This window comes from Chiloscyllium plagiosum, unplaced genomic scaffold (assembly GCF_037043375.1).
Source record: "Chiloscyllium plagiosum isolate Xiang-an unplaced genomic scaffold, Cpla_swu_hap1 HiC_scaffold_9, whole genome shotgun sequence".
Lineage (NCBI taxonomy): Eukaryota > Metazoa > Chordata > Chondrichthyes > Orectolobiformes > Hemiscylliidae > Chiloscyllium > Chiloscyllium plagiosum.
The window spans coordinates 32,959,597-32,984,023 of NW_028270147.1; the positions used below are offsets into that span (position 1 = coordinate 32,959,597).

Below are 24,427 nucleotides of genomic sequence, written 5' to 3' on the forward strand. Positions count from 1 at the left end.
CAATGGAAACTAACCTTTTAGCTTCTGAGCTTCAATTATGTAAGTACATTACTGGCTGAGCCGAAATTGTCCAGTTCACAACTTCACATGCAATGAAGCTCTGTAATAAAAGCAGAATACCATGAATACAGAAGTGTTGGAGAAACTCAGCAGGTTCAGCAGTTTTTGACAAGAGAGAAAGAGGTAATGTTTTGAATCTGATGGCTCTGTGTTGGACTGTTAACTCTGTTTCTATCTCCATGGATGATGTAGATCTGCTGAGTTTCTCCAGCATTTTCTGCTTTTATTTCAGATCTTCAACAACCAAGTATTTTGCTTTTATTTGAGAGTTTAATTGGATGCCTCCCTCCAGGTATATATCTTGCTCTTCTCCACTGAAACTCTTGTTGAATAGAGTCAGAGAGTCATAGAGATGTACAGCACGGAAACAGACCCTTCGGTCCAACTCATCTATGCTGACCAGATATTCCAACCAATCTGGTCCCACCTGTCAGCACCTGGTCCATATCCCTCCAAACCCTCCCTATACTTATACACATCCCAATGCCTTTTAAATGTTGCAATCATACTAGCCTTCTCCACTTCCTCTGGCAGCTCATTCCATACACGTACCACCCTCTGCATGGACAAGTTGCTCCTTAGGTAATTTGTATATTTTTCCCCTCTCACCCTAAACCTATGCCTTCTAGTTCTGGACTTCCCCACCCCTGGAAAGAGACTTTGTCTATTTATCCTATCCATGCCCTTCATGATTCTATAAACTTCTATAATGTCACCCCCTCAGCCTCAGACACTCCAGGGAAAACAGCCCCAGCCTGTTCAATCTCCCCCTATAGCTCAAATCCTCCAACCATGGCAACATCCTTGTCAATCTTTTCTGAACCCTTTCAAGTTTCACAACATCTTTCCGATAGGAAGGAGACCAGAATTGCATGGAATATTCCAAATTGGCCTAACCAATGTCCTGTCCAGCTGCAACATGACCTCCCAACTCCTGTACTCAATACTCTGACCAATAAAGGAAAGCATACCAAATACTTTCTTCACTATCGTATTTACCTGCCATTCCACTTTCAAGGAGCTATGAACCTGCAGTCCAAGATCTCTTTGTTCAGCAACACTCCCTCGGACCTTACCATTAAGTGTATAAGTCCTGCTAAGATTTGCTTGCCCAAAATGCAGCACCTTGCATTTATCTAAATTAAACTCCATCTTCCACTTCTTAGCCCATTGGCCCATCTGATCAAGATCCTGTTGTAATCTGAGGTAACCTTCTTCGCTGTCCACTACACCTCCAATTTTGGTGTCATCTGTAAATTTACTAACTATACCTCTTATGCTCACATCCAAATCATTTATGTAAATGACGAAAAGTAGAGGACCCAGCACCGATCCTTGTGGCACTCCACTGGTTACAGGCCTCCAATCTGAAAAACAATCCTCCACCACCACCCTCTGTCTTCTACCTTTGAGCCAGTTCTGGATCCAAATGGCTAGTTCTCGCTGTATTCCATGAGATCTAACCTTGCTAAACAGACTCCCATGGGGAACCTTGTCGAACGCCTTACTGAAGTCCACCATTCTGCCCTCTTTGCTACTTCTTCAAAAAACTCAATCAAGTTTGTGAGCCATGATTTCCCATGCACAAAGTCATGTTGACTACCCTTCATCAGTCCTTGCTTTTCCAAATACATGTACATCCTATCCTTCAGGATTCCCTCCAACAACTTGCCCACCACTAATATCAGGCTCACCAGTCTATAGTTCCCTGGCTTGTCCTTAGCACTTTTCTTAAATAGTGGCACCACATTAACCAATCTCCAGTCTTCCGGCACCTCACCTGTGACTATCGATGATACAAATATCTCAGCAAGGGGCCCAGCAGTCACTTCCCTAGCTTCCCACAGAGTTCTAAGCTACACTTGAACAGGTAGTGGGGATTTATTGACTTTTATGTGTTTCAAGACATTCGGCACTGCCTCCTCTGTAATATGGACATTTTTCAAGATGTCACCATCTATTCCCTACATTCTATATCTTCCATGTCCTTTTCCACAGTAAACACTGATGCAAAATACTTGTTTAGTATCTCCCTCATCTCCTGCTGCTCCACACAAAGGCCGTCTTGCTGATCTTTGAGGGGCCCTATTCTCTCTCTAGTTACCATTTTGTCCTTAATGTATTTGTAAAAACCCTTTGGATTCTCCTTAACTCTATTTGCCAAAGCTATCTCATGTCTGCATTTGCCCTCCTGATTTCCCTCTGAAGTATACTCCTATTGCCTTTATACTGTTCTAAGGATTCATTCAATCTAGTTGGCTATAACTGACATATGCTTCCTTCTTTTTCTTAACCAAACCATCAATTTCTTTAGTCATCCAGCATCCCCTACACCTACCACCTTCCTTTCACTCCAACAGGAAAATACTGTCTCTGGACTCTCGTTAGCTCATTTGTGAAGGCTTTTCATTTTCCACCGTCCCTTTTTAGATTTGATTCCCTGCAGTATGGAAACAGGCCCTTCGGCACAACAAGTCCACACCAACCCTCCAAAGAGTAACCCACCCAAACCCATTACTCCTGTCTAATGTACTGTACCTATTACTATGGGCAATTTAGCATGGCTAATTCACCTGACCTGCACATCTTTGAATTGTGGGAGGAAAGCGGAGCACCCTGAGGAAACCCACGCAGACATGGGGAGAATGTGCAAACACCACACAGTCATCTGAGGCGGGAATTGAACCCGGGTCCCTGGCGCTATGAGGCAGCAGTGCTAACCACTGAGCCACTGTGCTGCCCCCTGTGAACATCTGCCCCAAATTAGCCTTTGAAAGGTCTCGCTTAATACCATCAAAATTAGCCTTCCTCCAATTTAGAACTTCAACTTTTAGATCTGGTCTATCCTTTTCCATCACTATTTTAAATCTAATAGAATTATGGTCACTGGCCCCAAAGTGCTACCCCACTGACACCTCAGTCACCTACCCTCCCTTATTTCCCAAGAGTAGGTCAAGTTTTGCACCTTTTCCTAGGTACATCCACATATTAAATCAGAAAATTTTCTTATACACACTTAACAAATTCCTCTCCATTTCAATCTTTAACATTATAGCAGTCCCAGTCTATGTTTGGAAAGTTAAAACCCCGACCATAACCACCCTATTATTGTTACAGATAACTGAGATCTCCTTACAAATCTGTTTCTATTTGACTATTTGGGCGTCTATAATACAATCCCACTAAGGTGATCATCCCTTTCTTATTTCTTAGTTTAACTCAAATAAATTCCCTGGATGTATTTCTGGGAATATCCTCCCTCAGTGCAGCTCTAATGCTATCCCTTATCAAAAACGCCACTCCCCCTCCTCTCTTGTCTTCCTTTCTATCCTTCCTGTAGCATTTTTATCTTGGAACATTATGCTGCCAGTCCTGTCCATCCCTGAGCCATGTTTCTGTAATTGCTATGATATCCCAGTCCCATGTTCCTAACCATACCCTGTCTTCCCTGTTAGGTCTCTTGCATTGAAATAAATGTAGTTTAATTTATCAGTCCTACCTTGTTCTCTGCTTTGTCCCTGCCTGCCCTGACTCGCTTCTTTTCTCAACTGTACCAGTCTCAGATTGATCTCTTTCCTCACTATCTCCCTGGGTCCCACACACCCCACCCCCACCTTAATAGTTTAAATCCTCCCAAGCAGTTCAAGCAAATCTCCTTGCCAATATATTAGGCCCCTTCCAATTCAGGTGTTTTTTAAATAGTTCACCTTCATTGCTTTCTATTTGATAAGCTGATTACCAAAACACACCCCCAACAGCTTGGAGGCAATGGCTTAGTTTTATTATTACTTAATTATTTATCCAGAAACTCAGATAATGGTCTGGGAACCCAGGTTTGAATCCCTCCGTAATTGTTGGTGGAATTTGAATTTAATTAAAAACTGAAATCAAATGGTGACCAGCAAATCTTTCCAACCAATTGTTGAAAAACCTTATCTGATTCACTAATCTTCTTCAGGGAAGGAAATTACTGCCCTTACATGGCCAGGGCTGTAGGTGACTCCAGATCCACAGCAATGCAGTTGACTCCTAACTGCTCTCCAATATAACCTAACCACGTAACCACTCAGTCATAACTAATTGCTACAAAGTCTCAAAATAAGGACTGAGACCAGACAGACCACCGGGGATTGACCTCGAAAATGGAATCGTCAACGACAAAGACAGCCTCACTAAAGTCCTCCTCACTAACGTCTGGGGGTGAATGCCAAAATTGGGAGAACTATCTCACAGATTAATCATGCCTGAGATAGCCGTACATACACACAATTTCCCAGATATCACCTGGATATATCCTGTCTCATCAGCAGGACAAACCCCACAGAGGTGGCAGCACAGTGGTATACAGTCAGGAGAGAGCTGCCCTGGGAGTCTCATAGCCCCAGGTTAAACATGGGCAAGGAAACCTCCTGCTGATTACCATGTACCATTCTGCTTCAGCTGAAGAATCAGTGCTCCTCTGAGTTGAATGACTCTTGGGGAAAGCACTGAGGGTGGAAAAGGCTCAGAATCTACTCTGGGTGGGGGATTCCAATATTCATCATCAAGTGGCTTGGCAGCAGCATGACTGATATAGCTGGTCAGGTCCTGAAGTGCATTGCTGCTGGAACTGGGTTTGTGGCAGGAGGTGAGGGAATCAGCAAGAAAGAAAAACATACTTGACCTCAGCAATCTGCCTGGCACAGAAGCATCTGTCCCTGACAGTATCAGAAGAGCGACCACTGTGCAGTCCTTGCGGAGATGAAGTCCTGTCTTCCCACTGAGAATATCCCCCATCATGTTGTGTGGGGCTATCACTGTGCTACATGGGACAGACTTCAAACAGGGTCTAGTAATTCAAGACTATGAGTCAGCGACAGAAAAACTGTGTTTCAGCAAAACTACACCCTCATGGCCCAGCATATCCCCGGCTCAATTGTTAACATCCAGCCAGGGTGTCAACCCTCGTTCGTTGGAGAGTGCTAGAGGACATGACAACAGCAGCACTGGGCATACCTGAAAGTACCGTGTCAACCTGGTGAAGCTACACAACAGGACTATTTGCATGCCAAACAGCATAAGCAGCAAGTAATAGACAGCGCGAAACAATCCCACAGCCAGACTTAAAATCAGATCTAAGTTCTGCAATTCTGCCACATTCAGCTGTAAAGGGTGGTGGACAATTAAATTACTTATTAGAGGAGAAAGCTGCACAAACATCCCCGTCCTCAATGATGGAGGTGACCCAACACATCAGTGGGAAAGAAAAGGCTAAAGCATTTGTAACAATCTTCAGCTAGGTGTGTTGAGTAGGTGATCCATCTTGGCCTCCTCTAAAGGTCCCCAGCATCACAGATACCAGTCTTCAGCCAATTCAATTCACTCCATGTGATTTCAAGAAACAGTTGGAAGCACTGGACGCTGGAAAGGTTGTGGGCCCTGACAAGATTCCAGCAACAGACTTGTGCTCCAAATGTGCCAACCCATAGCCAAGCTCTTCCAGTACAGTTACACCACAACAATGTGGAATTTTTTCCAGATATGTCCAGTACATGAAAAGCAGAACAAACCCAGGAGGGTCAATTACTCTCCCTTTGGTCCATTCTCGATCATCAGTACAGCAACTGAAGGTGTCATCAACAGTGCTAGCAAGCAGCATCTGCTCAGCAGTAAAGGTAAAATCACTATAGTCCTATCAGACCATAGGGCTGCTTTTCCATTCAAGAGAGATGGCTGGTGGTAACCTGGTATCTTGAGTGTCATCAGGTGTCTGGCAAGAAGAGAGGTTGAGAAAGCAAATCCTTCATGTAACCACAGACAATGTGGGAATTGAGCCCACTGTGTTGGCATCACTCTGCATTGCAGACCATTGCTGAGCTAACCAATCCCATGCTCAGCAATAACCTGCTTACTGATGCCCAGTTTGGGTTCTACCAAAACTACTCAGCTCCTACCTTAATTACTGTCTGGGTTCAAATATGGACAAAAGAGCTGAGTTCCAGAGGTGAAGTAAGACTGACCTCCTTGATATCAAGGCCACATTCATCTTAGTGTGGCATCAGAGAGTCTTACTGAACCTGGAATCAATGGGAATCAGGTGGAAAACTCTCCGCTGGTTGGAATCATACCTGGCACAAAGGAAGGTGGTTGTGGTTGTTGGAGTTCAGTCATCTCAGCTCCAAAACAGGACTTCTTTAGGGAGTGTCCTTGGCCCAAACATCTTCAGTTACTTCATCAATGACCTTTCCTACATCAAATTATCAGAAATGGAGATGTACGCCAATGATTGCGCAATGTTCAGCATCATTCATTGACTCCTCAGATATTGAAGCAGTGCATGTATAAGTGCAGAAGTCCTGTGCAATATTCTGACTTGGGCTGAAAATTGTCAAACAATATTTGTGAGTTGCAAATGCCAGGTAATAACCATCTCCAATAAAAAAAAAAGATTTAACCACTTCCTTTTACTTTCAATGGCATTGCCATCACTGAATTCCCCCAGTATCAACATCCTGGGGGGTTACCATTGACTAGAAACTGATCTGGATTTTCCATATAAATATAATGGCTACAAGCCCAAGTCAGAGGCTAGGAATAACTCTCCTCCTGACTCCTCAAAGTCTGTCCACCATCTATGTGACGCATGTCAGGAATGTGATGGAATATCTTCCCTTGCCTGGATGACTGCAGCTCTGATATCACTCATAGTATGTAGGCATCACTGACTAGGCCAGTATTTATTGTCCATCATTAATAGTCATTTAAGAAGTAAATTGTGCTGCCTTTTTGAACTGCTGCGGTCTTTGTGGTGTAGGAAAGGAATTTTAGGACATTATTCTAGCAACAGTGAAAAACTGCCAATATAATTTCACATCAGGAAAATATGCAGCTTGACAGCAACTTGCAGGTTGTTGATGTCCCCCTGGATCTGCTACCTTGTCCTTCTGGTTGGTAGAGATCACAGTTTTGGAAGATGAAGATCAGGAGTTGGGAAGCCAGTATCAGTCATCAAGGATATGGGTGAAAAGTGGATGGGACTAAATGTGTGCTATCATGTGTATAGCAGTGTTGGAAAAATGAAAGTTTCTGAAGGATGACTGCTTGAAAGTTCTCAAAGAGAATATTGAATCGCTCAGATAAAAAGGTGACAAAATCATTTATAACACCATTAGATAGCTTAAAATAGGGTAAAGGCAAGCACTATTGCTGAGGTAGGAATAAATGGTCTTCATCATCGCTTCAGTTTCAAACCCTTTTCACGGCCAAAGAGCATAATAAAATTGAGAATTCAAGCAAAATGGAGAGATGAATTGGTGGCAAGGGATTTGTGTTTGTCATGTGAGTCAGTCTTCTTAACATTGAGGTGGAAGAAGTTGCAGCTTGCCCAGGGAATCATTGTGGGATAATGTTATGAATTGTGAGTTTCTTTTATCCTGCTCACATTTTCCCAAACTCTGGATTCTGATTTAGCACATCATTCAGATGCTTTATTGTTATGTGTCAGTACAGTTGTAGAGTCTATTTGCAGTGATTAACCATCTGGTGTTTGCATTTTTTAACAAAATGCTACCTTCAGTGAAGCCCCAATATTCCCGCTATCACTAAGAAGTAAATGTTCAGGAGTTGGGATCAGTCTTGTTAGTTTAATTCCAACACCAGAAAAGAATCATTACTTTTTATTTTGAGGCTGTTAATCTGCAACAGCAAAACACATTGATATCCAGGTTTTAATATAATTAAAAATGTCCCAAGATACTTTACAAGTGCATAATGAGACAAAAATTGACATTGAGCAGTGAGCTAAGAAGGAGCCAATAAGACAAGTGACCAAAAGCTTACTCAACGAGCTAGACTGTAAGCAAGTGTGCTAGAGGAGATAAGAGAGATTGACAAGTTTAGGAGGAAATTTCAGACCTCACGGCCGACAAAAGACCTTTAGTTTCATTGATCATAATGTTTAATATTTGCATAAAGGCTGTTTTACATCTCTTTTCAAATTTGAAACAAATAAATTACAATTAATGCTGTCTATGAGAACCTTTGCATTAATCATTCATTTTTATGAGTATTTGTAACTTATGCTTAGAAAATAGAAAAACGTTTTATAGAGAAATGTGTTTGGATAACAATGTTAAGCAGACTTAGCTCAATTTCCTGGCTCACACAATGCTACGGATCACTACCTTCACAACCAGCATTGTTTACTCAATTCTAACCGTTGGGGAAATCAAAGCAAGTACACGTAATAGAATTGGCACAACACAAACTTTATTCCCTTTATGCATGGCGATACCTCCTCTTGGAAGTCATAAAAGTTTACCGTATAGAATGAAAAATACTTGACTCACCTCCCTATTTCTTCCAAAAGTTTAATAGTGTTAAAATTGTTGAGTGCTTGACTTGCTATTTACAGAAACCAGATAATTAGGCAGGATAAAATGATCTAGGAGAGAGTGAAGACTGCAGATGCTGGAGCTCAGAGTCAAGAGTGTCGTGCTGGAATTGACGTTTTGGGCTTAAGCCCTTCATCAGGAATTTGTCCTGATTAGATTAGATGACTTACAGTGTGGAAACAGACCCTTTGGCCCAACAAGTCCACACCCACCCGCCACCCACCCAGACCCATTCCCCTACATTTACCCCTGCCCCTAACACTACGGGCAATTTAACATGGCCAATTCACCTAACCTGCATGTTTTTGGACTGTGGGAGGAAACCAGAGCACCTGGAGGAAACCCATGCAGACACGGGGAGAATGTGCAAACTCCATACAGTCAGTCATCTGAGGCGGGAATTGAACCCGGGTCTCTGGCGCTGTGAGGCAGCTGTGCTAACCACTGTGCCACTGTGCCGCCCACAATGTAGGGCTTATGCCTGAAACATCGATTCTCCTACTCCTCGGATGCTGCCTGACCCGCTGTGCTTTTCCAGCACTACGCTCCCCAGGATAAAATGACCTCTATGTCCAATCATCGATTCCATTTTCTTATCAAATGGATAAGGCAATTATATAATGGTGTATAAGGCTTGAAAGGGTTAATTGAGGAATGTAAACATGATTCTGCCCATTGATATATAAGTGGCAATCTCTGGAAAGAGCTAGCCAGTCTTCAGTCATAATCTATATAATCTATATAATCTATAGTCATGTAGTTTAGACCTGGCTTCTATCTTTTAGAAGATAACAAATCTCTCACTAAGTGTTAATGTCATTTCCTAGTCTTATTTTCTTATGAAGTGCTATTCTCCTATCATGTAATAAACCATTCTTGTAACTCAAGAGTGTGTCTCTTCTGCCACGACATCCACATGGTTATCTTTGCAGTTCAGGATGCCTTCAACTAGTGCTAGAAATGGCAGCTTTCTTACTCAAGACCTTTATGTGTCTTTATGGTGGAAAGTTAGCTCAACTCCCCCTTACCAAAAGGTGTCAACTGCAGGTATCTCTGTCAACAGGGGGCTTGCAAACAATATCCCTTTAAATTCAGCAAAACAACATTTAAACAGGAAGCCAAATATTTAATAGTGAGGAGTAAAATGTTGTGGATATTGAGCATGCCAAGAATTAAATTTGGACAAGCTCATTTGATTGAAAGTCATAGAAGCTGTCTTTTTACTGTCACTCTGGATTATGGTTTTGCTTTAGCTAATTTATAATAATGTACAATAGCTCTTTGAAGTAGTCTAGTTTATATCAGTGAGATTTTAACCCCAATGACAATTAATCAATGGTTAATTTTACAAAGTGGGGTTTCATTAAGTGTATCTTTCAAAAATCATTTACATTTTCTCTTTGAGTTCATAATATTTTCGGCCATGTGAGAGAGACAAGACATGTGTTCCCAAAATGTGACAATTCTAATTGATGTGATATCTTTTTTGATTCAGTCCCCAGTGTTACATCCTTTCTAAGAGGTGATTATTTCTTCTTTCTTCTTTATAAAGTAGCTGAGTTGAAATTCACCATGTGGTATCATTGGTATGAGACTGAATTCCATGTTCTGGATTTCAGAGTCAGCAATGAAGTATTGGTACTTACTGAAGACCTGGTCAAAAGCTGCACACAAAAACCTAGCAATTATAGGGCATGAATTTCCATTTTCTTCACATCAGTTTAAATCTAGTTCCAAGCCAAGTGGATCTCTAGCATTCAGCACCGTTTACTACTCCTCAGATACTGAAGCAGTCTATGTTCTTCTGCAGCAAGATCTCAAAGGTAGACAGCTTGGCTGATAAATGGACAGCTATGTTCTTGCCAGACAAATGCCAGGCAAATGAGCATCTCCAGTGAGAGAATCTAACTATATCTCCTTGATGTTCGATCACTGAATCCCCACATTTGAACTTCTGGTTATTAGCATTGATCAGAAACTAAACTGAACTAGTTATGTAAAATCTGCGATGATTAGACTGACTCAGAAGCTGATAATTCTGTGAGATGACTCACCTCCTGACTCCTCAAAATCTTTTCACATATTTACAAGGTACAAGAAAAGTATGTGATGATTTGATGAAATATTTCTTACTTTCTTAGAAGGGTGCAACACCAGCAACATTCAAGAAGCTCAGTACCATGCAGGGCAAAGCAGGCTGTTTGATTGTCACTTCATCCACCACCTCAAACATTCATTCCCTCCACCATTGACACTCAGTGTCAACAGGATGTATCATCTACAAGATGCACAACTCATCAAAAGCTCCTTTGACAGCACCCGCCAATTACATAACTTCCACCAACTAGCAAGGTAGCCAGAAGACCTCTCCTATTTGTCCGTCTGGATGGATGAAGAAACGAAGAACTGGAGATGCTAGACATCAAACAAAAACAGAGATTGTTGAAGAAACTCAGCAGGTGTAGCAAAATCTGTGGAGAGAAAACTGAGTTAATGTTTTGAATCCAGTGACCCTTCTTCAGAATGGTCACGGTAATAGTAATGTTAACTCTGACTTCTCTCCACGGATGCTGCCAAACCTCCTAGGTGGAAGTGGTTGTGGGTTTGGAAGGTAAATTTACCAACGTTCCCTTGAAAACATTTCTCAAATCTATGACCATCTCGAAGGTCAAGGGCAACAGATGCAAGGGAAGACCACAAGCAGTAATTCCCACCATGTCACGCATGATCCTGACTTGGAAATATAATTGCTGTTCCTTGAGTGTCATTGGCTGAAAATCCTGGAAGTCAAAAGTGTGGTGCTGGAAAAGCACAGCAGGTTAGGCAGCATCCGAGGAGCAGGAAATAGCCCTTCATCAAGAATGATGCTGGGGGTATCGGGGGTGGAGAGATAAATGGGAGGGGGGTGGGGCTGAGGGCAAGGTAGCTAAGAGTGCGATAGGTAGGTGGAGGAGGAGGTAATAGTGATAAGTCAGAGGGGAGGGTGGAGTGGATAGGTGGGAAGCAAGATAGACAGGTAGGTCAGGTCATGAAGGCGGTGCCAAGTTGGAATGTTGGAACTGCGATAAGGTGGGGGAGAAGAAATAAGGAAACTGGTGAAATCCACATTGACGCTGTGGGGTTTGATGGTCCAGAGGTGGAAGATGAGGTGTTCTTCCTCCAGGTGTCGGGTGATTAGGGAGTGGCGATGGAGAAGGCCCAGGACCTGCATGTCCTTGGCGGAGTGGGAGGGGGAGTTGAAATGTTCGGCTATGGGGTGGTGGGGTTGATTGGTGCAGGTGCCCCAGAGATGTTCTCTGAAGGGCTCTGCAAGTAAGCGTCCTGTCTCCCCAATATAAAGACCACCACAGATTAAGTAAATGATATGTGTGAAAGTTCAGGTGAAACTTTGATGGATGTGGAAGGCTCTTTAGGGCCGTGGATGGAGGTGGGAGGGGAGGTGTGGGCACAGGTTTTGCAATTCCTGTGGTGGCAGGAGAAGGTGCTGGGAGGGGAGGGTGGATTCAGTCGGTTCTGTAGGCAGGCATTGAGGAAGGAGATGTGGCTGTGGTAGCGAGTCTGCTTCAGGACATGGTAGAAGAGCTTTGGAGCAGAAGATACGACCTGCAGTGCAGTGAGAGGGTTCCTGAAAATCCCGGAACTTCATCCTTAATGGCATTTTGAGTCTACCTACAGCACGTGTTCTGGTTAGTAAAATGCAACAAATGTGTAGAAAGACTAAAGCAGGTTTACAGAATTTGTTGTTGTTAGCCCCAGTAAAAATTAACCCAGTGGCACTGGTCAAATTTTGCTTACTGGGCTACACTTTGCTGCATGTAATATTTCAGGTTGCAAACATATTCACAAGTGCTTTCAGTACATAATGTCTTGCATTAACACCTCAAAAAATACGAAAATGTTATGAAAGATATCATGATTTCTCTGCATGTAGTGAGCTGCAGGGTTACTTTGGCACCTTGTAATAACTGGTTATCACCAATACCAGATTGACTGTAGCTCTGTCAATGGTGATTGATAGGTACACTGCGTGGTGAGGGTTCAAGAGAGTGCCAGTGAGGGAAGGGCTTGGGAGAGAACAGGTGAGGGCTCTGTAGAGAGTTGGTGAGTGATTGGGTCAGAGGACAGAATGGACCAGAGATGGACATATGACTAAGCTCAGGAGAAAGCCAGTCTTGGGGCAATGTAGAAAGCAGGTCAATGCAGACGGGAGGGCTCAGAACAGTGATGTTAGAGCTCCTGCAGTGTGCAGGGCACACCAGAGAGGGTGTCAGTCTGAGCAAGCCATATCACTATTTGTGCAGATGCAACGGACGTTGGCTGGCAATAATACATTAATGATATTACACACTTCCTGAAAGATAGCATTTGCATGCATTTGGAAAGGCAAGGACTGATTACGGATAGTCAGCATGGTTTTGCGTGAAGGAAATCGTGTCTCACAAACTTGTTTGCATATTTTGAGGAAGTAATCAAAAAGATTGATGAGGGCAGAGCAGTAGACATTGTTTGCATGGACTTTAGTAAAGCCTTTGATAAGGTTCAGCGTGGGAGATGAATTAATAAAGTTAGATCACATGGGATTCAGAATGAGCCTGCCAGATGGATAGAAAACTGGCTTTATGGTAGGAGACAGAAGGTGGTGGTGAAGAGTTATTTTTCAGACTGAAGGCCTGTGACCAACAATGTTCCACAGGGATCGGGACTAGGTCCACTTTTGTTTGTCATTTATAGAAATGATTTGGATAAGATTTTAGGAGGCATGATTAGCAAGTTTGCAGATGACACCAGAATTGGTGGTCAAGTAGACAGCGAAGAAGGTTATCTAAGATTACAAAGAGATCTTGGAGTACCGTGTGAAGTTCTGTTCGCCCTGTTATGGTAAGGTTCAGAAAAGACTTACCAGGAATGAATGGTTTAAGATATAAAAATAGACTGGAAAGAGTGGGAATTTTTCAAATGGAGCATTTGAGGTTGAGGTTTATAAAATCATGAGGATTGTAGATTAGGTGAATAACAAGGTCTTTTCCCTAGGTTGGCAGAGTTCAAAGCTGGGGCATATTTTTAAAGTGAGAGGAGATAGTTTCAAAAAGGACATGAGGTGCAACGTTTTTACACAGAGAGTCATTCATGTGTGGAATGAGCTGCCAGAGCAAGAAATGGATGCTGGTACAGTTACAACATTGAAAAGGTATCTGCATAAGTAGAAGAATATGGAAGGTCTGGAGAATTATGGGCCAAGCACAGGCAGGTGGGACTACTTTATTTTGGGAACATGGTCAGTGTGGACTGGTGGACCGTAGAGTTTGTTTCCATGCTGTATAACTCTTAGACTCTAAATTGGTCAATGAGCTGAGGTGTGGCAGACAGAGTTTAATTTAACAAAGGCTGTAATGAGGTCAGCCTTGGTTAAATACCCATTTATGTCCTGCTTTTTATGTACAGGGCATTCCTGGGAAAGTTTCCTCATTGTTGGGTGAATGCCAGTGCTATAACTGTATTGGAACAGCTTGGCTCAGGGACTGGCAGGTTCTAAGGCAGGCAGAAGGGTTCAATGTTATTGTTGGAATGCTGTCAGGCCCAAAGCCCTTACAGTATCCAGCACTTCCAATAATTTCTTCATCACATGGAGTGAATGAAATTGGTTGAATTCTTGCATTTTGATTAGATTAGATTAGATTACTTACAGTGTGGAAACAGGCCCTTCGGCCCAACAAGTCCACACTGCCCCGCCGAAGAGCAAACCACCCATACCCCTACATTTACCCCTTACCTAACACTACGGGCAATTTAGCATGGCCAATTCACCTGACCTGCACATCTTTGGACTGTGGGAGGAAACCGGAGCACCCGGAGGAAACCCATGCAGACACGGGGAGAACATGCAAACTCCACACAGTCAGTTGCCTGAGGCGGGAATTGAACCCGGGTCTCTGGCACTGTGAGGCAGCAGTGCTAACCACTGTGCCACTGTGCCACCCACAAATTCTGACATCTGTAATGCTGGGGGCACTGGAGGAGGCTGAGATGGATCATCGACTCGGCACTTCTGGCTGAAGATTGCTGTGAAAGCTTCAGTCTTGTCTATGACCCACCATTAGTTATTATCAATAACAGAAGGAACATTAACAGCTGAACATGAACAAACTATAAGCAAATCACAAACAGCATATATTGTTTTTGTCAAGTTTACTGATTGATTGATTGATTGATTGTCACATGTACCGTAGTACAACGAAAAGCTTTGTTTCCAAGCAGTACAGGCAGATGATAGTAAGCGAAGATGTACAGATTGTAGAGAGTAAAAAAACTTGGGCAGAGGCGTACAGGTTACGTTGCACAGGGCGTGCTCTAGGCGACATCAACATTAACAAGTTCAGCATTATTTGAAGTCAGGGAGTCCATTCATCAGTTTAATAACAGCCCAGAAGAAGCTGTTCCTTAACCTGCTGGTGCATGTGTCCGACCTTCCATATCTTCTGCCTGAAGGAAGAGGTTGTAGGAGAGCATACCGGGGTATGATGGGTCTTTGATAATGTTGGCAGCCCTGTTGCAGCAAAGAGCCATGTAAATGGAGTCCATGGATGGAAGGTTGGCTTCCGTGATGGTCTGGGCTGTGCACACAACCTTCTGTAGTTTCTTATATTCCTTTGCATTTGCCAGAGTTTGTCTCTGCAAGGCCTGGTCAATTCTCTCACCGTTTCTGGCCAAATTCAGTGCGTGTATTGCCTACTTCACCACCAAGTCACCTCCCATGTTGATTTCCACCACAACTTAACATGCGTCCTTCACCAAACAACTCACCATGCAGAGGATATCAGCTGAAACACCAGCAGCCCTTCTGCCTGCACATTCCACAAACGCCACAGGATACCTTGATGAGCATTGGCATTCAACAGCAGCCTTGCTGAGATGTAAACAGAGTCAGAAGATGTCAGAGAGGGCAAGAGGACACTATGATTCTCTGATGGAGACTGAGCCATCCTAGCGGGCTAGCAGAGGGGACTGTGCCACCTTACTATGCTAGCCTGGTCTGAGGTCGCCACCTGGATCAATGTGGTCTCCAGGGTGCAGAAGAATGGCCAGAAATGCCATAAAAAGATCAATGACCTTCTTTGCTCCATCAGAGTAAGTGCCACATTTTTCTCTCTGCAGCTCACACACACTATCTCTGCCACTACGCCCATCATCCACCTGGTCTCTTGCTGTACCGCTCGCAATATTGCCTGCTACATTTTCCATCAGTTGTCCCCCCCACCACCCAACCTCCTTCAGCCTGTCACCTCACTAACCCTGCATGTGCTCCATGCTGCCTCCTCAGTCCCTCAGAACACAATACAGCATTCCCCCACAAGCGCCAGCACTAATGGCCATCCCACTCACTGTAATCTCATTCATTGCCCCAGTTCTTTCTTATTGCAGATGAAGAAAGTCAACAACAGGACATTGGGAGCAGAAACAGTTTGCGATGCTTGACATCTGTGTATTCATTCCCAAAAAGGAAATAATTCTGTACCTTTCAGGAGCATTCTTGCATATCTCAGAAGGCTGAAAGACCAAGATAAATTGATGTGAAATGTCAGGCAATCCAGAAGCCTATTAACTGCATCTATAGCTGAGGCCCAGGTACATGACTATGTAATTTGAGCACTATAAGAAAGGGCCATATCGAAGTGTGGTCTTTGCAATCAGGTGAAGTTTGATAGTGACCAGTAATCTCCAGCTCCAGACTTACAAGCATCATTGGTAATGACTAGTGAGTGATGTAAGTTTCAGTCAAATCATAAAGGAGCTTATAATGTGATTTTGTTGACTTAATAAACCATGCAATTTATGGTTGAGCTAAATCCTCTTTATTGTGTGCACTTTGTTGTTGTAATTCTGGGTTCCAAGAATCACAACAAGGAGGAAGGAAGTGGAATCTCTTACACATCAACAGTGGAAAGATAACTGTCATGGTGCATGTTGCCATACCACCAATTCACAAGGTTCCCCTCGAGGTTACTGTCAGCTCCATAACCTCTAGCAATCAGTCACTTGATGCTGAAATCCACAAGCCTACTGCAAAAGCTGGAAAGAGAGTGTGAAACAACAACCTAAGAACATCACACTGCAATTCTACCTAGCCTGTATCCTCAGTGCACTCCACTGTGGGCGAGCTGGACAACATTTTTTATTCATAAGACAAAGCTTGTTGAACACCTTACTGAAGTCCATATAGATCACATCTACTGCTCTGCCCTCATCAATCTTCTTTGTTACTTCTTCAAAAAACTCAATCAACTTGCAAGAGCGTCGGAAGAAGTGGTCAGAATTGGAAAACTTAGTTTGTTATAATGGCCCAGAGTAAACAGAGGCCAGCTATTAATACCTTCTTAACCCAGAATCTTTCCCTACAGCAAATACAGCAGAGTCTGTCATGCCAGAGTGGCGGCTCTTGAGGCAGACCAGGCCACAATTAACAGAGGTATGTTCATCATGATGCAAAACCATCACCTCAAAAGATAGAAGCTGCCGAAGAGAACCAGACCTTAAGGGTATTGAAAATATCGTTTGATGTTCACGTGTGATTTCGCAAGTCAGAATATCAATCTTCAGTGGAATCATATTCTTCTTTAGCTGTTTCACTTAAACAAATGGTGCACATGAAAATACCAGTTAGTCTACGTAGCCTACATCACATGGTCATGGTGCTTTAACTGTTCATAATTTTCCATGATGTAGGTATATAACCTAGAGATAATATTTTACACAAAATAAATAACTTAAGTGGAAAAAGTGTTGGAAATTCCTTCCTAATCCAGAACTAGACTAAGCTTTCCATGATTTTCATTTGTGCTGGGATCTCAGCGTTAGCCTGAGACAGTTACTAAAATTAGTTTAGTTATTGGTTTTCCTTAGCTTTGGTCTCTCTGCTGCAAGCAGCTTTGTTCAGTTGAATAGGTCAACAGGGAATTTGTACTTGTGCTTCTATCGATCTTATATTTGAACTGGCCAGACTGAAGTGGGGAAGAACCACTTAATTTAGGTGTCTGTCTGATTTTGTTTCCATTATTTTGCAGATGTGACCGGCATTCTCTTGGTCCCTTTCCTAGCTGTATCGGCTGAGATCAGAATGTAACAGAACATTTCATTACATTTTACTCTGGTGATTGTTAAATAGGACATGAAATGGACTTTGTCGGGAGGAAAAGGATTCATAGTGTCCCTGATTCCACTGTGATACATGTTCAAATAAAAAGGGATTAGGAGGCATATGAGTACTGCAATAAAGACCACAAAGGGAAGTGATTTTGGAAGATGAGGGTAGGAGTGCAATGCTGAAATATCAACTTCTGATGACATAGCGAAGAAAATATAAGAAACAAAGGCTCACTGGAGTGACAGAAAATGAGGATGTAAAATGGAATTTCTGTCTGGAAAAACTTTCTCCAGTAAGGCAGGATGAGAAGCTTAAAATCCATTCACTGGAAAAGCCATCAATGAATTGAGGCAGAACCTCTGCTGATTGCAACATTGCGGCCCTCAATATCCTATAGTGTTCACTTTAAAAGTTTGGATTTAATTAAAAAGATGGAAGCAAAAGGAAAACCATAGATAACTTTCCCCAGCAAATATAGATTGATAACCAAGATAAACATACTAATGTTGTTATGATTGAAGTGCAGAAGAGTAAGGTGTGGTTAAATATGACAAGTTAAAGTAAAAAATGATGTAAAGACATGTATTTTTGTTTGTCAGCACGATTATGGAAAGCAACTGACGGACAATCAGAATTTCAATCCCATTTCATGTATGACAATAGTAGGTAAAGAATGACCCATAAAATGAGGAAAATAAAGAAATGACTTGAATTATTATAGCATGTAGCAGCTTTCAATATTATGCAACATTTCACACCAATGAAGTGCTTGCAAATGTAATTATTGCTGATGTGTCGGTGAATGTGGTACATATAATGGCTGAAACATGTGATGATGCATTGGAGCTGTATCAGGCTGAAGTGGGTACTTGAAATAAGTGTGTAAGGTAATGCCTGGAAATTTTCTTCAATTGATTTTGCCAAACTTTGCAAAGTCAATGAGACAACATCACATTTCATGCAGGGCAGGAAAGAGCCACTGGAGGCGTTTACTTTATGTCTGTTTGCTGTACCTGGAAATCTGTTTGTTGATAGGGACAGACATTGCAGCCCTCTTGAAACAATGCTTTAATAGCAGTCTATTACAGCAGACATTTTATAAAATTTGTTTTCCTAGGCAGCTCAGTCCTTTTGACCAAACCTTGAATTCAGTGATGGGTACAACCTTGGGGTTCTACAAGGAAGCCCAATAGAGTTCATCTCCATTGACCCTCCCCCTCCCTCAAAACCCCATTGAATTTTAGGCTCAATGAAATGAACAAGGTTACTGATTTATGCTTTTGCTGTAAGCATAGATATTATCACATCATTCATATCCAAATGAGATGTCAATACATGAGAATGTTCTCTGTCACCCTTAGAAAGATTGTGCAACCCAAGATATTCCAAAGGTCAAATGAGTGTACTCATACAATCCTTTGATTATATTTATAGGAACATACTTCCTCAAAGATCTCTGAAGATGCAGTTGGAGGTAGGCTGGGCTCATATTCAATTTAGATGAAATGTGACCCCAGCCAGCTTTTCATTCAAATCTCTAACCATTGCACTGGCTATATGTCTAAACAGAAAACTCTGTCAACTCATAATCCCAACCAGGTTTTGAAACAGGGACTACTGGCATTGCCCATTGAGCAAATTGTACTGAGCATTTGATGCCAAGTTCCTCTAGAAGTTCCAATTCAGCGTCTACATTGGCACATAGGGCATAGGGGATTGATCATGTTCCAAAGTATTTAGGTCAAGTCTCTATGTCTACATAATCTTGGCCGTGGCGCTTTTTATCTTTTTAAGACTCTCTTCGTACACATTGGGATACTTCCCAATGACATTGTATAGATATCTAGTACCCCTTTTAAAGATCTGCTGCTTATCTAAGTAGATTTTCTGCAGCCAGTCCCTTTCTACAAGTTTGGGACCTGTCACACCACCATTAAAGGAAGTCAGGTTGTCTGTTGCCCATGCATAACTGGGATTGCAGTGATCCCAATAATATATAAGGTCTCCCCAGTGTATGTGGCCAACCTAGCCTTGTGTCTCTCAGACCTAAAGGCAAGATGCTCCAGAATTTCCTAAAGGTTTGCTCCCTATCGATAGATGCAGCGATACCTGGTGTCTACCTCCATGTCAAAGGGGTGGCCATTTTCCTGAGTATTGCGTTAGTTGGGGCCACTTTGACAGCTGTGATGTAATTTAGCTGTGTCAATTCCTCATCCCCAGGCTGATTTATTTGCTAAGCTCTGTCTTGAAGTGACTTCACCTTTCAATCTTGAGGTATGCGCTTCGCCTTTTTTCCGTAGCCTTGTCTGGAATGGACCCTGTAACTATGAGTGCAGCATTGACAATCTTGCTCCACACTATATTGTGGAGAAACTTGCCATCCAGTTCTGGAAACTTGCGGCCTCTGACAGCAATCCCCTTCCTTAACAATCAACAGAAGCCACGAGTATTATCTGCTGTGGACTTGGCTCTCTGGTAAGGGAGTAACTCAAGGTTGAGTTTGGTACCATTTACAGATCTTGATGCTGCTGAGACCTTTTATCCACATTTTTGTGAGAAAGGGCCAGTTCAATGGCTTCCTCGAGGTCCATTTCTAGTTCAGTCAGTAGCTTCCTTTGGGTCACAATACTATTAACTCCATAAACCTAGCGATTCCTTAACCTTTCCTGAAGTGCTAACCCATACACACAGTGTTCCACCAATTTCCATAGTCTCATCAAGAATCCAGTGACTGATTCCCTCAGAAATCTATTTGCTGGTTTAAGCCTGCAATGTAACAGATGGTTTGAGATCATAATGGTCTGCTACCATATTTATAAGTTCGTCAAAAGATTTTGACTCTAGTGTTGCCAAGTAGGTTAGTCTCTTTACAATGCTGAACGTTAGGGCTCCACGAGTGGTCAGGAGAGTGACTTTTGTCAGTGATCCCTTTCTATCCCATTTGCCTGAAAAAAAGGTATCTTATTCTTTCGATGTACTGAAGCTAATCCTTCTCACCCCATCAGAAGGCTTTCCAAACAGCAGCAGTTCCAATATTTCCCTGTCATTGTCTTACCAGGTCCAAAAGTTTTCTTGATCTTATCGCTAAATGTAATAACTCAGGAGGATCTACTGGAAAGAAACATCTTGCACCATTGAATGTCAAAATGGAGCCACTACTTGAAGCATACATGGGCTCATCACAGTCTGGGACAGACATGTATGCAGACTTATCCGTGGGTCTGCTTTGTCTTTTTGTTCTTAACTACTATCCATCACCAGTAAATTATCTGTGTGGCCCATTGAATATTTACATACAAAGCCCATTATAGGCAATACAAACCATCAGAGAGTGAGGAGGAGGTGGCAAGAGCAGAAAGGAGCTAAATCAAAATGGAGTTGGAGAGTAAATTAAAGTACTCTGCCCCCTGCAGTGCCCACTTCTCTCTAAAAGCATTGTGAGTATTGGTGGATACCACACACCTCCTCTTCAAGGATACCAGGGCATGAATGTAGCTACCAGGGTCTACTTTATTACTTTTTACACAACCTGTTCAGGGGTTATTATTACACACCTATGAAGCAGATGGGACTTCAATGTGGGTTTTATGACCCAAAGGTATGGACAGTACAACTGCACCACCACAGTCCCTCTGGGTTTGGCTTTCATTTTTTCTTTTTGTATCCATGTAGCCAATTGAGTATTTACATGCAAAGACCATTATCAGTAATACAAACTACCAGAAGGGGAGGGCAAGTTAGGGAGAGTGGGAAGGCACTAAATCAAAATGGACAGGGTCTGCTTTTTATATATTTGGAAGTGTTATCACAGACACAGCCAAATGTTCTTCTTTCCGCCCATCACCAAATCACCATTTTTTTTTGTTTTCAACTATTGATCTTCACTGGTAAATCATCCATGTGGCCCATTGGGTATTAGCAAGCAAACCATCAGGAAGTAAGGAGGAGGGTAGGGGAGGGGAAGCAGGCTAAATCCAAAAGGAGCTGGATGGGGAGATAAAATACTCTACCCCCTGCAGTGACCAGCTGTCTCTAAAATGTTTTTTTTTCTTTATATCCAGAAATGCTCTTCTTTTAGCTACTAATTGCCACCAGTAAATCACCCATGTTGCCATTTAGAAATTTCCATGCAAAGCCCATTACGAATAATGTAAACCATGAAAGGTGAAGAGGAGCTAGCGAGGTTGTCTGCTTTTCTTTTAAGGTTTTATTTATTCTTTCTCCAAATCATTAGTGATTAGTACTGTTCTTTTTTAAACCTTGTTTAGAGATGATATTATACATCTTTGGAGCAAGTGGGACATGAACCCAGGCCTACCAGTCCATGGGTGGGGACATTGTGCTACAAGAAAACCCATAGGTCTGCTTCAATCTTTTTCTCTGAACTACCTCTGGTCAATTTCTTTTTTTATTTTTAACAGTGAGACAGGAAATTAAGATATTTTTGTGAAAAGGCTTTATTATATTATTTTCTTTTTTTCCCATCGCTCAGGAAACATCTGAGTTGTCAATTGAACGTTTGCCAAACAAAGCCTGTTAAACAAATGCTAATGTGAAAAACTGATTGGGGGTGGGGGGGGGGGGAGGTCGGGAGGAAGGGAGAAAAGAAGGGCATGAAGGTGAAATGGAGTTGACGTGGGAAATGAAGCATTGTATCCCCTGTGCTGCCCACCTCATTATAAAGACATCATGAGCATTGATGGACACCACATGTTCATTCTCCAATGACACCCAGTCTCAAATATAACCATGGAAGAGGGGCAGAGAGTTGGTGGAAATGACCAAAGGGTATACTTTTCAAAGGGCTCAGATGATGAGTTCCTGCTGGGCAGGCCATTGCTGTTACCAAGGAAGATTATGAGGAGATTAATTAATGATTTCCCATGGCTTATCTGTGTAGTTCACGATTTTAGGAATTTGGTCTTTCACCACACGTTCCCTGAGCACAAATCTGCTTATTAATTGATTAATCTTTCTGTTACTATTCCTCAATCACATTTTTTTCTAACTTTTATATTCACTTTCTCATTCAATGTGCATCAAAGAAGTTTATTTTTGATCGTATTCAAGTTTTTTAAAGTACATTTCATAAACATGGGTTGACAGATTGTACTTTGAATGCAATAATTGTAAATGGAACAGTTCTCAGTTCAGATGTGCATGAATCTGTTAATTAGCTGATGCATATGCTTTCTGTTTTCACAGCTAAAGCAATTAAATACCATTTTACGTGTGACTTGGAGTGGGAATGGTTTAGCACATCCCTTGATTGAAAGTATGATGTTCACTGAGAAGACTAACACTGCTGTACCTCAGAAGCCTGGACAGAAGAAGACAAGACCTCAGGGTCTTCCATCTCCAGCTCTGTGTTGTGCCTGTGGCCTCTGCATCATGTTGGCAGGAATTAACATAACTCTTGTGGGAGCCTTTGCATTTGGTACCTTCTTACCAGTGAACAATCCCCCCATCATTATTGGGCCCATCTTGCTAGTGGTTGCCTTCACCTTCTTTGCAGCCTGTTGCATCTGCAGTCGGAGACCTCCAGCTCATGGCCAGAGGAAGTCCAAACCTGGCTCCAATATTGGCATCATTAAGCCGGGCCATGCCACATTTGAGATTGAGACCAGTGAGCATACAGTGCAAGACACGACTGCAGTCCAGCTCAGCCCCACAAACTCACCAGTGTCTTCGAAGAAATCCACTCCAGTCCATGAAAACTCAAAGACATGCAAACTGTTCACAATGGATGCCAACAATCCTGGAGCCAAGTATACAGCTGGTGCTGAGGCGATACAACTGAACCTTCCCCGTGACTTGGGCTCATCATCATAGAACTGGATTGAGCTCTGAGTCCAAAACTACCCTCACTGTACAATGTCATGGCAAAGTCTTTTGAACTGTCCACCAGCGGAAACTTGTTGTTAAGTTTGAACAACCAATGCTGCAGACTATATTAATCTACTGTTCTGTATGAACTGCATTCACCTTCATTTTTACAGGTTCTGTTACTTGAACAGTGATATTTTAAATCTCCTGCTGTTTTCTGAGAGCAAAATGCACAAGACAGAAGTTATTCAAAAAAAAGTTTATTTTTAAAACTGAACAGTGAAATTTGACAGCAAAAGCACTGTCTGATAGTAACTTCACTAAGCCCCAAAACATGAGACAGTTGCAAGCATCTGTGCAAATTGCAGGCAACATGATGCGAAATCAATTGGTTGAGAAGTGTAAAGAGCATAAACATTATATCAAAAGTATTTTGTCACAAGTAAAGAGTTTTGTTACCAGACGTCCTTTTTTTTACCCATGCCCACTCCACCCTCAAAAAAAAATTGGGATGCAGTACAGGGAACATTTGTTTTAATTCAGACAAAACTCATTCAATAACGTACTTTGAGAAGCTTAATTTTGTGAACAGAGATACATATTTTGGCAAAACCCAATTCTCCCCATATACCTCAATTCTCTTCTGGATCTGTTTCATTGATTTAAGCACTGTATAAGGGCTCACATAGTGCTGACATAATTAAACTGTGAGACCAAGGGTAGAAGTATTAAGGGCAGGAGGATTATGACAATATATTTGCTTTATCTATCTCTCCCTTTTTTGGGGGGGGTAACAAAAACAGTTGGAGTTCTATCAAGGAGGTAGCTTGAAGGAATGTGAATTGTCCAATGTATACAATTGCCTAAAGTAAGATTGTGAGATGAACAATACTACAAATTGGAAAAGAAGTGAAAAACAAGTATTAGTTACCTGCTATTGTTAATCAGCTTTAAAATTGTAATTATGAGTTATGTATTTATCATGAATGAAATGGAGGGAATGTTGTGAAAATGCCAGGAAATTTTGTTT

The 24,427-nt window shown here is 42.1% G+C and overlaps 1 protein-coding gene across 2 annotated transcripts in view; it reads left to right on the forward strand.

The window, feature by feature from the left end:
* The window catches only part of tmem275a (transmembrane protein 275a), a 44,497-nt gene extending 20,323 nt beyond the window's left edge, over nt 1-24,174 (forward strand). For both annotated transcript variants that reach the window (XM_043700127.2, XM_087990267.1), the window contains exon 2: nt 22,777-24,174. In XM_043700127.2, the coding sequence (XP_043556062.2) occupies nt 22,849-23,403 (555 nt within the window). In that variant the 5' untranslated portion in view covers nt 22,777-22,848 and the 3' untranslated portion in view covers nt 23,404-24,174. The remainder of the gene's footprint in view (nt 1-22,776) is intronic.
* Nucleotides 24,175-24,427: the final 253 nt, after the last annotated feature.